Source organism: Humulus lupulus, chromosome 9, assembly GCF_963169125.1.
Source record: "Humulus lupulus chromosome 9, drHumLupu1.1, whole genome shotgun sequence".
In the NCBI taxonomy this organism is placed as follows: domain Eukaryota; kingdom Viridiplantae; phylum Streptophyta; class Magnoliopsida; order Rosales; family Cannabaceae; genus Humulus; species Humulus lupulus.
Genome location: NC_084801.1, coordinates 49,761,125 through 49,776,595, shown reverse-complemented (window position 1 = coordinate 49,776,595; position 15,471 = coordinate 49,761,125). Strand labels below are relative to the sequence as shown.

Here is a 15,471-nt window from a genome sequence, read left to right as displayed (position 1 = left end):
AAGTAACTATGAGTTCCACCGATTGGTGGTAGTCCTAATTAACAATGAGGACGGAGGTTTGGAGGAACATTTTGAGACGGTACACGACTTGGAATGGGAAATGGCATGTCAAGAAGCAATACACGCCATACCAAAAGTGAGCGTCCAATTGAGGATGATGGCTAGCGCCCCTGGCTACTTCCACATCTCGAAAAACATCTTCGATTACAATTCGGTGGACGAGTCCACAATTGAGGACTAGAGTCTGTTTCAAATTCCACAAAATAAATCTTATTTAAATACAAAGAGGACTTCCTTAAAGACCCTTGAAAACTTATGGATTATTATGGTTCTGTTTAGAGATTTTGATTGGATGTTTGATTTATGGGGTACTTTTGAGAAAAAAAATTGATATTTATAAGTTTTATCTTTTCTCTCTCTTGCAAGCTCTAAATGGTGTTGATATGAGCATGTATGCCAACCTTTACGATTATCTCTTTAAGTTACCAAAACACCATGCAATTTATCCTCTCTTGTGATTTTCTTTTTATGCCTTAGAATTTCATAATGTCCACAAGAGGAAGAGAAGCAAGAGGTGGCAGGGGAAGGGGAAGAGGCCAAGGAAGAGATGCCTATGCAAACCCTAATGCTATAGAAATCTGTGACCTGTGAATGCCCCAGCCCAAGCTGCACCAAATGTGGATTTAGCTGTAGAGATAGCAAGATTGAGGGAACAATTAAGGCAGAGGGACGAAGAGTTGGCTCAAGCCAGGCAAGTACCTCAAGCACCCCAAGTACCATTGGCACAACCTAAGCCTCTAGTACCACCACCTGAACCATTGCCAATGGCTTCGGTTTTGAGCTAGTCTATGGATGATTTAGGTAGCAAGCCTCACCTAGCTTCAAGGGGAAAGTCGACCCTATGGTGGCAGAAGATTGGTTGAAGTCAGTAAAGGCTGTCTTTGATCATATGGAGTTGAATGACCACCAGAGGGTTTTGTGTGCATCTCACCTACTAAAAAGGGATGCAAGGATATGGTGGGATATGGTGAAGCAAACTCATGATCTATATACTATGACATGGGCAGATTTTGTGCAAGAGTTTAGCAAAAAGTATTACAACGCAGCTATACTGGTTACCAGAGTTGATGAATTTGTGACCTTTGTTCGGGGAAACCTTTCTGTCACTGATTATGCTCAGAAATTCGATAGGTTGGCAAGGTTTTCACCTGAGATTGTACCAAATGAGGCCATGCGAGTCCAAAGGTTTATGAGAGGACTTAAGCCCATGATTGCTAGGGATGTTAAGATGACCAGTGCTAAAGTGGTTAGTTATGCTGAGGTTTTGGATAAGGCTCTTGATGCAGAATAGTTGGAGGACCGCATACGGAATTATAGTGCTGGAAGAAGGGAGGCCAACAAAAACAAGGGTTTCCATGATGGAAACAAGAGGAAGGCCCATGAAGGACAAAGCAGTAGCAATGATAAGAGTCCTAGACCCCCGGTCCCGAATGGCAACAATCATAACAACTGTAACCACCACAACAATCATAACAATCACAACAATGGTCATAACTGCGAAAACCACAATAACCATAAAGTTGAGTACCCCTTGTCCTAAATGCTAACATCGACATTTGGGGGAATGTCAGGCAGGCACAAATAAATGTTACAAGTGCGGTCAAACAATCATCCTGAAGAAAGATTGCCCATAGTGGAGATCAGGAGCAGGGTAGGGAATAATGGAAATCTAGTGCCAACAAGAGTCTTTGCCTTGACTCAAAAAGAAGCAGCCAATAGTAACACCGTCGTCACAAGTCAGCTTCCTATTTTTTGTATGATATGTAGAGTGTTAGGAACGAGTTTCCTAATTCGCAGCGGAATGGTGGTGGGTTGGCCCAGTGTACAACAAAAATTTTGTAACATATTTAAACTACATTTAAATATGCAGATCCATTAATATACACACATTAATCATAAGCAAGAAAAGAATAGAAAACATACCTCTTGATGCCTATCAAGAGTCCTTGCTATCTTTTCGTAATTTGAACGAACTTCCTATCTAAGCTGCTCCCAAGTACTCATTCCAAGATCTTCCACAGCGTTCTCTACATCTCATGAAGTGTGTGGGCACTTAGAGAATAAATGATGGTTAATTTGTGATTCTACTTGATGTACTCAACACATGAGATCAAGAGAATAAGGTCTGAAATAGGTTCTGTATCTTTTTCAGGGAGAGATAGAAAAGTATCGTTCTTTTCACAGAGTGAATAATTGTCTGTCTCTTATATTCTGATAAGTCTAACTTAAATAGAAAATATTTAATTTAAAAAATAAATCTCCAACCAATTTACAATTTATCTTTTAATTAATTAATTATCTTATTAATGAAAATATCCAAAAACTAACTTTTGAATTTTCCATTAATTAATTAATTAAATAAAATTGAAAAATATATCCCTAAAAATTGTGCAGTACACGCCAACACAGTCCATGGACTGTGTGTGGTTGTGTACCACCATATATTTTAGGGATATTTGATTTTTCTATTTTTATTTAATTATTTATCCAAACTACCTTGTCATATTAAAATCTAACAACTGATAATTAATTCAAATTTGAATTAAATATATTTTTAACTAATTATCAAATATAATTAATTATTTGAATAAATATCAATCTTTTAAATTCAAATCCAATTTGAACTTATCAGATTGCTATCTCTCACTCAAATAAAGATATTTAATTAATTCTACCAATTAATTAAAACCAATATAAAATTCGAAATTAAATATTTAATTTATTATAATTTCAAAAATTATAATTGTTGACCCACAATTTGGCCAACGACACAGAGTCAAATAAACGACAAATGATAAAACAACAAGTAAGAAAGATAATCTAATAGAATAGAAGAAAAGACCAAGGATTTATAGTGATTCGGCCCCAAACGATGGTAATGACCTACGTCCACTTAGTGCTATTATTATGATTGAATCTCAAAGCAGTGATCAAAGAACTAGGGTTCTTGAGTTTCACAAACCTTGGGAGAAATACAATAAAATGATGGATAATTGCACTCTAGTTCTTTTTTTTTTTCTTTCTATCTTAGCGAAAAGATTCAGGGATCAAAAAGTCCCTTCCTTGAGCTATTTCACCTATATTTATAGGCTCAAGGAGGGTTACATATGCCAACGTGCCCTATCTTTCCTTAATAATCGCGTATCAAGATAATAATGAAGAAATATTCAATGCAATTATTATAAGATTACAGTTTAAGAAGGAAATAAATCAGGTTATACGACCAGCCTGGTCGTATCTAAAAGTTAATCCCTGGCGAAGCGATGTGCCTCTAGTCGATATTTGAGCAGTATTTTGGCCACGTGTCAACCACGTGTGAGAAATCCCGGCTACGTCATCAGTAGCCATTTTTAGGGTAAACATTTGCCCCCCAAGTTTATTTATTGCAACCAGCAATAAGTAAACTTAGGAAATTGACTTTTCGAATACCCCACGAAATCTGTCAGAGCCGTCCATGCTTTCTTGAAAAAGGTGACCAATCATGTCTAATCAAGTCTTTTCGGTTTCCCAATAACTTGTCTGACGGCTATCACACTTCCCCACGCTTTGAATAGTTACCCTTTATGATTACCTTGGTAACCGCTCCTCGGCTAATATAAATAACCCTTCAGAATCAGTTTTTTACTTTTTACATTTTAACTTTATCCTCAAGAAAGCCGAAGAACCAGGAGCTACATCCTCAGGAACCCAGAAACTGAAACGGATCACGAAGCTCTTGCCTAGTCAAATCAACTTAGCACCTCAGAACTTTACTCCATCTTTCATACAAGTACGTTTCTTCAAACCTTTCAGTTGTTAATATGCCATTCAATACTTGTTTATCTCTATTTCAGATTTCCGAGTTCTTGACTGAAACTGTTTTGGGGAGATTGGGAATGTTAACCGATGCTTGAAAGGGTGATGAGACAACATCTTGTAGGGGTTAAGAGCTAGTTTGGTAGTCGAGATTGTAGACTTAGGGCGTAAAATCGAAGTAAAAATTTGACTTTTAGGCTAGTTGAAAAACTGGGGTTTTCCCGCCCCTTCGGAGTCGAAAAAGCTTTTTCTCGAAAAACTTTTTACTTCCGCTTTTCAATCTGTTTTTCAAACTGCTCGCATAGAACTTAGTGTTTTTGCTAGAATGCTGCTGGTCGTGTAAAAGCTTAACTTTTATACGCGAGCAATGTTATTCTAACTTTCAACACAAATTTTTAGGCTTTACGTTCTCACCTCCCCTTTTCTTTGTTCATAGCTCTTCATGCAAGATCGTTGGGGAGGTAAGAAGCCTATCGATGACGACTTGCTTGCCCAATTACTTGAAAACGAGGAGCATCCGTCGCAACTGGTACCAAAGATTCCTTTTTCTCGAACCCCACCAAAGAGCCCTCAGATAAACCTTCCAGCCATGGGTAGAGTAAAATCCACAGCCCTGAAAAAGAAATCTTCCAAACCTTCAGACCAGCCCGCTCCTCAGGCTGGAATTCCTTCGACCAGTGGTCGGGAAAGAAATATCCCCGACCCAAACATTCAAACTCATGCTCAGCCCCGGAACACTGTTCATCCAGATGTTGAATGGCACATCTCACCTGTCAGCCGGGTAACGATCAGGATGATCGTCAATTACATCAAAAAATATGGACTCCCTGGGGTGACACTAGTCCAACCTACTCAAGACCAACGGGCGAACTTGCCTGGAGGCGCCTTCAGCGACTAGTCGAGGTATCACATTGAGGCAGGAGCAACCCTACCTCTTCATCCTTTCTTCCAGGGGGTGGCCAATTACTTCGGGGTCGCCCCTTTTCAAATAACTCCCAATGGATATAGAATGCTTGCTACACTCTATATCCTCTATAGCCACAAAAAATGGCTTGTCCCCACACCACACGAGGTCAACTATTTGTTCAACCTAAAATCTAACCCCAGCCAAGAAAACACGGGGTTTTTCCACTTTTGTCACCAGGAAACAGGTCGCACTTTCCTGACTGACACCACCTACACCTCGCATGTGGGGAGGTACCATCTAGAGTATTTCTTGAAAATTGACATGGTCGCGAACAACTTGGCCTTCACTCAAGAAGGTAAAGTCTTTGTACCGCTGGTCGTCAATCTTTTTTCAATTTTTTTGCTGTATTTTCCTTAGAAATTTAGTACGTTTCAGGCCCATAGTTGTGACCAAACCCTAGTCCATACATGGAGATGCGATCAGCCCTCCTAGCCAGCATGACCAACATAGAGAAAAGTGTCAAACAACTGGTCACGGAGGCCAATCTGAGACTGGTTGGCCTTTTGGCCCCCCATCAGGATGTGAGGGAGTCAACAGCGGGGAGTGCCATTGGCGGAGAGGTTCCCAAGCTGCACCCAGACGTGTCACAACCCCCTCCGAGGAGGGCCACTGGAGTAACAATCAAGGAACCCTCCAGCACCCCACGGGCTACTGCTCCCCCGCCCCAATGGGAAAGGGAAAAAAGAAAACCACCGAACCTCTCGAGCCCCTCAACAAATCTTCGGATGAGAACAGTACTGATTTCTTGCTCTTAGATAGTTTGCCAATTTACTGTTACTTATTTGACAGGGACGGCAATTTTAAGAACGCTCCAAATTTAGATTCAGACTTCTTCATGCCAGAGAGTGAGTGTAACACTAGTAGAGTATATAATGTAGCGACCAGTAATGATAGCTCGGGTATTTCACTTACAATTTTCTTTGTTTATTTTCCTGTCGTAACATACTTAATCATTTATACTATCTCACTGTTCGTGTATTTGCTTCTCTTACAGACATGGACTTTGAGAACGTGTTCAGCATATACAGTGCCCCCGAGGCTCCCGAAGCTCCCCGAGGAAGAAGAAAACAAACAAGAGGCATCCCAAGGAAAGCAGTAAAACGCCCCATGCCAAGAAAGCCCGCACTGCAGGTCCTCCGGCTGATGGACCCTCAGCAAATGTAACACCACCTCCATTTCCTCATGAGCAGCAAACTCCCTCTGCTCCTGTTGGGTCGACACCGTCTCCACCGGCCCCAACCGGCCAGACTCAGCAGGCTGGTCCTGCTTCCACAGGGGGCGACATATCGATTCGTGCCTTAAGAGCGGTCAAAGATAGGGTGGCCAAAATTTTGAAGCACGAATGTTGCCGAGAGGCGATGGCTTCGACGGAGACAATGGACGTCGACCAGATCCTAAACTGCGCATTGAATGAGTTCGTCCGTGTAAGTTATCTTTTTCTATGGAGACAACCCTTTTACATTCTACAGTTAGTCTAACCTTTGCTCTGAGCGCAGGCAATGCTGACCCTACTGCCGGCCGGCTCCGCTCGGGTACTGCTACCGAGCAGTTCAAGTCTTTGGAGCAACGACACGCTGAACAGCTTGAAGCGGTGCTCGAGGAGAAGAACAAACTGGCTACGGAGCTAAGGGAGAAGCAGACTGCTCTTGATAAGGCCTTCGAGCAAAAAGACAACTTCAAGGAGTCTAACCGTATCAACTATCGCGAGGCTAAAAAGCTCGAGCAAGAATTGGCTACGAGTAGAAAAGAGACTACAACCTTGGAGGGCTAGGCCAGATCGAGAAGCTTGAACAAGCCAACTCCAGCAATTTGGAAAGGTACAAGAACGCCATGGTTAAGTGTTTATATGACTTCTGGAAACACAACCAAGGGGCTGACTTCAACTACCTTTTGGAGCGTGCTAGGCATGCTGAGATAGCCCGCTGCATTGCTCGATTGGCAGAAGAAGAGAGAGCAAGGGCACCTGCCTTGCTTGAAATCTCCTTGGCAACTGGCTTGGACGGGGCGGACAATGAAGCTACGGATGTCGTCAACCAGGGCACCGCTCAAGATCCTCCAGCCTCGTTGTCTACAATTTTTTTCTTTTTATTTTTCAAGTACACGACCTATAGGTCGTGATGTAAAGACACTTATTTTCCAATTGATTATTTATTACTGCATGGGCAACTTTTACTTTTAATTGACAATTACATCCGAGCAGCAACTGCTCGCAGTGTAAAAGGATCCATTTTGATGTTATAATATATTTGCATCTTATTATAACATTTGTTCGCATGACTGAACTTAGCATAGTACTTTGGTTTGATTTAACAAAATACAAAATTTTGAAAAATACTCTAAGTACCCTAGCATGCTTTCACTTATTTTGCTCATGTGTTTACATACCTTTCGATATGCTTTGCTTACTAGATACCTTATAAGCCCCCCAAGTGATCGAGGAGCTTTAGGTCCTTGGTCACTTACCTTGACCAAAACCTGTTTGAACAATACTGCTCGGAGCAAAATAATTAAAATTGTAATACAGCAAAACAACAGACGTAATGAGCAAATACTTGTATAAAATACAATAATTGGCAAGAATGTCTGGCTGCGCACAGTCCCTTATATTGCTCGTAATAAATGGACAAAACGTGTCTGTACGAGTGATAAAAATAATCTTACACTTATAAGCAATTAGTCACATAAAATGACCAACTCTTTTTCATAACTTGTAAAAAGTAAAATTAATACAAGCCAATCCTTTAAGAAGGATTGTTTATTGATAGTACTTGCGCAGGTGTTCTCCGTTCCAATAGTGAGGAACGAGATCTCCGTTTAAGCGAGCAAGTTTATAGGTTCCTGGATGAAGGACTTCTTCAATCTGGTATGGCCCTTCCCAATTCGGTCTGAGTACTCCAGCAGCTTGGTCGCGGGTGTTTAGGAAAACTCTTCGAAGTACCAGATCTCTGACATTGAATTTCCTTTCTCGTACCTTAGAATTGAAATACTGGGCGAATTTTTGTTGGTACGTAGCTACTCGGAGTTGGGCTTGCTCACACTTCTCATCGACCAAGTCTAGGGATTCCATCAGTAATTGGCTGTTCGAGCCTTGATCGTACATTATTCTGCGATGCGAAGGCGGATCTAACTCAACAGGCAACATAGCCTCATATCCATAAGCTAAAGTGAATGGAGTATGGCCTATTGCTGTTCGATGGGAAGTTCTGTACGACCAAAGGACTTCAGGCAATTGTTCTGGCCATGCCCCATTAGCTTCTTCTAGTCTTTTCTTTAGTGTATCCTTTAGCGTTTTGTTGACTGCTTCGACTTGTTCATTTGCTTGGGGATGAGCGACCGAAGAAAAGCTCTTGATAATGCCATGTCGTCCGCAAAAATCCGTGAATAAATCACTATTGAACTGGGTGCCGTTATCCGAGACGATTTTCCTTGGCAATCCATAGCGACAAACGATGTTTTTGATCACAAAATCCAGCACCTTCTTGGCGTTATGGTTGCGAGTGGCTCAGCTTCAGCCCATATAGTGAAGTAGTCGACGGAAACCACTTCATATTTGACGCCGCCCTTCCCTGTGGGCAAAGATCCAATTCGATCTATGCCCCAAACTGCGAACGGCCACAGACTTTGCATTTGTTTAAGCTCATTAGGGGCTGCTCGTGGGATTTTGGAGAACCTCTGGCACTTGTCGCACCTCCGCACAAACTCCATTGAGTCTTCATTCATTGTGGGCCAGAAGTATCCTTGCCTTAGGATCTTTTTTCACAAGCTTTGCCCCCAGCGTGGTCTTCACAAAAGCCTTCGTGTACCTCTTCCATCAATTCTTTGGCCTTCTTTTTCGAAATACATCTGAGGAGTGGCATTGAGTATCCTCTTCGGTACAAGATTCCATCGACCAAGATATACCTAACAGCCTATCGCTGAAGGGTTCTGGCTTTGTTTCTGTCCGTTGGTAATACGCCTTGCATCAGATACTCTATATATGGTGTCATCCACGTATCCGCCATCTGGATCACCATAGCGGTCTCCTCTGCTTGGATGCTTGGCATTGATAGCCACTTAACCAGCACTATATTCAGAGTATCAGCATCCTTCGCACTTGCTAATTTGGCCAAAGTATCAGCATTGGAATTCTGGTCACGAGGTACTTGCTGGATGCTGTATTTGTCGAACTGAGCCAATAGATCTCTTGTTTTGTTTAGATAGGCAACCATCTTTAAACCTCGCACCTGGTATTCTCCCATGACTTGATTCACCACCAGCTGAGAATCACTGTAGATGTCAAGCACTTTTATATTCATGTCCCTGGATAATCGCAACCCAGCAAGTAATGATTCATACTCGACCTCATTGTTAGAAGCAGTGAAGTCAAACCTGATTGTGCAGTGAAATCAATGCCCTTCCAACGTTATCAATATCACTCCTGCCCCAGTGTAGCACTCATTAGAAAAACCATCTGTAAATAATTTCCACGAAGGAGCTTGGTTTTGACACTCAGGCTCACTAGGCTCTGCAATCTACTCGCCATCTGTAAATTCAGTGAACTGTGCAATGAAGTCAGCCAGGGCTTGCCCTTTTATCACTGCTCGCGGAAAGTAAGATATATCAAACTGCCCAAGCTTGACTGCCCATTTTAGCAATCTACCCGCAGCCTCTGGTTTTTGCAGGACTTGCCGTAGAGGCTGGTCGGTCAAAACCGTGATTGGGTGAGCTTGAAAGTAAGGCCACAACTTCCTGGAGGCCAAAATTAGGCAATAGGCTAGCTTTTCGATGGGCGGGTATTGCTAATCTGCTCCAATTAGCCTTTTTCTTACATAGTAAATGACCTTTTGCACGCCTTCTTCCTCCCTTACTAAAACGACACTAGCAACATATTCTGTGATCGCTAGGTAGATGAACAAAGTTTCTTTATCGACCGACTTTGACAGGATGGTTGGTTGCGCCATATGAGTTTTTAATGCTTGAAAATCTTACTCGCACTCCTCCGCCCACTCAAACTTTTTGTTGCCTCTAAGTAGATTAAAAAATGGAACGCACTTATCTGTTGACTTCGAAATGAATCTACTAAGAGTGGCAATTCTTCCGGTTAAACTTTGAACATCCTTAATCTTTGCTGGCGATTTCATATCGATCAATGCTTTAATTTTCTCGAGATTGGCTTCTACCTTTTTTGACTTGACAAGCATGTCGTCGACGTAGACCTCCATGTTTGTGCTGATCAGTTCCTTAAACATGTGGTTGACTAGTCGCTGGTAAGTCGCACCAGCGTTTTTCAAACCGAAAGGCATTACCTTGTAACAGTAAAGCCCTGTATCAGTCCGAAAGCTAGTGTGATCCTCATCAGGGGATGCATACTAATCTGATTATACCCAAAGTATGCATCCATGAACGAGAGAATCTCATGCCCTGCAGTGGCATCGACCAACTAGTCCATTCTAGGGAGTGGGAAACAATCTTTGGGGCAGGCTTTATTAAGGTCTGTGAAATCCATGCACGTGCGCCATTTTCCATTCGGCTTGGGAACTAGCACGGGATTTGAGACCCACGATGGATAAAATGCGACCCAGATGAACCCATTCTCCTTCAGCTTTTTGACTTCTTCTTTTATGGCCCTTGATCTATCTTTGTCGAGCAACCTTCTTTTTTGTTGCACTGGTGGAAAACTCTTGTCGACGTTTAGGACATGGCTGATGACTGCAGGGTCTATCCCGACCATGTCTTTGTGCGACCAGGAAAAGACTTCCTGGTTCCTCAAAAACTCCACCAGTGCTTTTTTTGTCGTTGTCTCTAAGTTTTTACCGACTTTCACAACTCTAGTCGGATTTTCTTCATCGAGTTAGACCTCTTTAAGGTCCTTGATGGGTCCAATTTCTTTCTCAAAATCCCCAAAGCGAGGATCCAAATCCCTATCCTCACTTTGGGCAACGTCCTATTTGGTGATATTATCACCCGAGTGGGCCTGAGCATCAGTTGCCACTTGCAACTGTTTCCCGGGAGAATCTCTCGATACACTCTTCTTTGCCTTGGTGATCGAGGTGTTGTAGCACTCCCTTGCTTCTCGTTGATTTCCCAATATGCATCCTACCCCTGCGTCTGTCAGGAATTTCATGGTGAGGTGCCATATCGAAGTGACAGCCCATAGGTCGACTAGAATTGGTCTCCCAATCACAACATTGTATGCTGAAGGACAATCAACTACTATGAAAGTAGTGAGTAATGTCCTATTAGCAGGTGCAGTACCTGCTGTAACTGGAAGCCTAATCGACCCTGTTGGGGCGAGACCTTCAACGGAAAAACCATAAATGGTTTGCTTGCATGGCTCCAGATCTTTGACGGACAGCTTCATTCTTTCCAGCGAAGACTTGTATAGGATGTTGATCGAACTCCCTGTGTCGACCAACACCCTTTTCACCATCATGTTGGCAATTTGTACGTCTACGACCAGCGGATCGGAGTGTGGGAATCGCACATGCTGGGCATCATCATCAGAGAAGGTTATCAATTCCTCCTCTGTTCGAGCCTTTTTTGGTGCTCGATCTTCCACGCTCATCATCTCGATGTCCTGGTCGTGGCGTAGGGTTCGAGGGTATCGTTCCCTTACCTTCCCACTATCTACTGCAAGATGTGGGCCTCCACAGATGGTGAGTAAAGTGCATGCCACAGGAGCTGGCTGTAGAGGTGGCGAGCGTTGGCGTGCAGGCGCCTGCTCGTTGCCACCTTGAGCCTCTCGCTGAGACCCTCTTGCGGCTCGCACATATCTTCTTAAATGTCCCTGCCTGATCAGGAACTCAATCTTGTCTTTCAACTGGTTACATTCATTGGTATCATGCCCATAGTCGTTGTGAAAATGACAGAACTTTGTAGTATCTCTCTTGGAGATATCTTTCCATATAGCTGCGGGTCGTTTGTAAGGCACGCTTGAGCTGGTCGCCTAGTAGACTTTAGCTCGGCTTTCGATAAGGGCCATGTAGTTGGTGAATCTTGGCTCGTATCGATTGCCTTTGGGGTGTTTACTCTCAGAAGCTGAGGGTTCATTGTTCGCCCGTTTTCCACCATTCCTACCACTGCCATTCAAGTTGCCTTTGCCGTTGCCATTGGGCTTTTCCGACCCATTGGCGGCTTTGGCGGGTTCTTCCTTGGGTCCCTTGTCTTTTGTTGGCGATTTCCCTTCGTTGGCAATCGCGTCTTCGAGCTTGATATATCAATCAGCCCAATCCAAGAACTCTTGAGTACTTCTAACCCCATGCTTTCTGAGGCTACTCCAGAGGGACGAATGGCGCCTCACCCCAGCAGTTAGGGCCATCTTCTTACCTTCATCGCCCACTGTCTTGGCTCCCGCTGCTGCTTGCATGAAGCATTGGACATATTCTTTCAAGGGCTCTCCCTTTGTCTGACATATCTCGATCAGCTGGTTGGCCTCTGTGGGGTGTACACGACCCGCGTAGAATTGTTCATAAAATTCCTTCACGAACATTTCCCAAGATACTATACAAGCAGGAGGGAACTTGAAGAACCACTCCTGAGCGGTGTCAGATAGTGTCGTAGGGAACATACGGCAGCGGGCGTCTTCTGACACTTTTTGTATGTCCATTTGTATCTCAAACTTATTAACGTGAGATACTGGGTCTCCGTACCCGTCGAAGTTCGGAAACGTAGGCATCTTAAACTTACTGGGGGTTTTGGCCGCAGCAATCCTCTGAGCCCCTCCTCCTATCGTACTCAATATAGGACGTTCGTCCCCCGACCAGTTGTTGTACCGCCTGGTTCAGGGCATCAATCTGAGCCTGAACAGCTTCTGGGACTGCTGGGGCCACCGGTGCCGGGGGAGCATACTCGTCGAGCCTCTCACAGCGGTCGTTAAGTACATCCCTAAGATCATCGTCTCTACATTTTTGCTCACTAGATCATAGCCGACTAAAGACGTTCGGCTGCCTGGGTTGCCCCCCGATGTTGTGGCTAGCTGGCCTATTTTCTCTAGGTGGGGGGTTTCTGCCTCCACCTCTTTCTTCATTTCTCCGACCAGCATTTCCTCTACCGGAATCAACTTCGTTATAGTCATGGCCATCTCTGAATTGTGGCTGACTACCGCGTGACCAGCTATTCACGCTATTTCCTCCTCGGGCTGGCATTTCCCGGGCGTTAGGGGGAGGCCTGCGCTGGTCTTCGGGTCCTCGTGCATTGTTATGCTGTGAGGGGCCCCTGACCACAGATCTTGACTTGATGTTCCTCCTGTTGGCAGAAGGACGCTGCCCCCTGCTCGGTAGATTTGGCTCTTCATCCCCTGGGCGTCTAGGGCTGCGGGGCGACTGCCCTGCCCTATTCTGCCTCAGGCGCTGGGGATTACCTCGACCAACCTAGGATGGAGGCTTCTGCTCAGGATCCCTAGGTGGGACATCATCTTGAGCCATAGGTGGCTGCTCCTGCCTTTGAGGGGTTGTTGGCTGGAGCGGGGGGCTTGGATTGGGACCTCTTTTAGGTGGTGCGTTTGGTGACTGATCTAGCTGGGCTGTCATAGCCTGACTCTTAGCCAGTTGAATGGCTGCTTCAAGGGCGGCCATGGCATCCCTCTGCCGACGATCCATTTTCGCCTGCTGCTCACTCAGCTCTTGGCACTGGCGTTCTATTTCCCTTTGCTGCAGCGCCATCATCTCTGGAGCATTCTCCTGATTGGCCCTCAGATAAACCAAATCATCTTGCAACACTCCTAGCATTTCCCTGAGTGTTTCAGAATCTAAATCCTCCTCATCGAACTCGAAATGTGGTTCATTCTTGGCCACATTTGGGGGAGGAGGTTGGGACGGTGCAGCGCCAGTAGCCTGTCCAGTCTTCTTGGATGTTTTCACCATTAGATTTTTTTTTACAATTTTTTGTCAAACTCTTAATGAAAGCACCAGAATGTTGACCCACGATTTGGCCAACGACACAGAGTCAAATATACGACAAAGGATAAAACAACAAGTAAGAAAGATAATCTAATAGAATAGAAGAAAACACCAAGGATTTATAGTGGTTTGGCCCCAAACGATGGTAATGACCTACGTCCACTTAGTGCTATTATTATGATTGAATCTCAAAGCAGTGATCAAAGAACTAGGGTTCTTGAGTTTCACAAACCTTGGGAGAAATACAATAAAATGATGGATAATTGCACTCTAGTTCTTTTTTTTTTCTTTTCTATCTTAGCGAAAAGATTCAGGGATCAAAAAGTCCATTCCTTGAGCTATTTCACCTATATTTATAGGCTCAAGGAGGGTTACATATGCCAACGTGCCCTATCTTTCCTTAATAATCGCGTATCAAGATAATAATGAAGAAATATTCAATGCAATTATTATAAGATTACAGTTTAAGAAGGAAATAAATCAGGTTATACGACCAGCCTGGTTGTATCTAAAAGTTAATCCCTGGCGAAGCGATGTGCCTCTGGTCGATATTCGAGCAGTATTTTGGCCACGTGTGAGAAATCTCGGCCACGTCATCAGTAGCCGTTTTTAGGATAAACAATAATTAATTAGTTATTTAATATAATTTCAAAAATTAATTTAATTATTAATATAATTTCAAAAATGACATAATAATTTAATATTAATTAATTTTGTTAATTATAATTAATTAATCATTATTATCACATAATTGCATATTTGGCCTCAAGAACAAATTTCTCCTTAAATATGTCTTTCAACCATTTTTCCCTTTATATCAGCTCTTGCCTTGAATAGTGTTGATAGAGCCGCTGTGAGGACCTATGGACCTACAATTCCAAGCTCCAATAAATTTGAGATTATTAATTAAATTCTTTAATTAAATAATCTTAACTTATTAATCTCATGATCACTCCACTATAAATATGAGACCACACTCTTGTAATTATAGACATTTCATTTACTGAGTACTTTATAAAATAAACCGTCCATTGATATAATCATTACATACAAATTAACCCTCTAATAATGGTTCATAATTAATCGAGAATAAAATTACCGTTTTACCTTTTTAGTTATATCTTGTTTCGTTAAGTACCATTGACTTTGCTAGTAAAGGTTAATTCATAACTAAATTATGAATTTGAACTCAATAACCTTTTGAGTCCCAAAAGTGAACCCTTAAGAGAACCCTTATTCAATCTCTTACGAGAAGGTATAGATTCCATATATGTATACTATGTCCCCAGCCATTTACATTAATGAGTTCCCAAAACAAAAGTTTCTATCCAGATCATTCTACCAGACCCTAACGAGTGAATCAAATAACTCATATAACATAAACAAAAGTTCATAGTAACTTCAGGATTAAGATCTATTTGTATATGATCATCAATTGATACATTTAATTAATACTTCGAAATGGTATTTAACTAAGTATTAATAAACATATCTGGTCCAGTTCTATATATTCTCTAGTATATAAAGTACATCCACTAAAGTGTCCTACTACACTAGTAATCCAGATCTAGATCACATGTATTCATAATACTATTGGACCGTACTTGCTGTAATTAATCTAAAGATTCCATCACTTTATTTTACTACGAACTATTCAAGTTCATTTATCTCAAACACAATCCTCCCGTACCAATACATGTTTGAGATCACATATATGAACTTATGAATTTTTCTGATATTTACATAATATTATCACAAAATAATATAGTCCAT

The 15,471-nt window shown here is 42.5% G+C and overlaps 1 protein-coding gene across 1 annotated transcript; it reads left to right on the top strand.

Annotated features, from left to right (window-relative positions):
- Positions 1-901: 901 nt before the first annotated feature.
- LOC133799688 (uncharacterized) lies at positions 902-1,351 on the top strand. The gene has a single exon (XM_062237688.1). The coding sequence runs from the start codon at positions 902-904 to the stop codon at positions 1,349-1,351; it is 450 nt and encodes a 149-aa protein (XP_062093672.1).
- The last annotated feature ends 14,120 nt before the right edge of the window (positions 1,352-15,471 follow it).

Bases quoted from the DNA above. Each gene is read 5' to 3' on its own strand.
- LOC133799688 (XM_062237688.1), top strand. From the start codon at position 902: ATGGTGGCAGAAGATTGGTTGAAGTCAGTAAAGGCTGTCTTTGATCAT.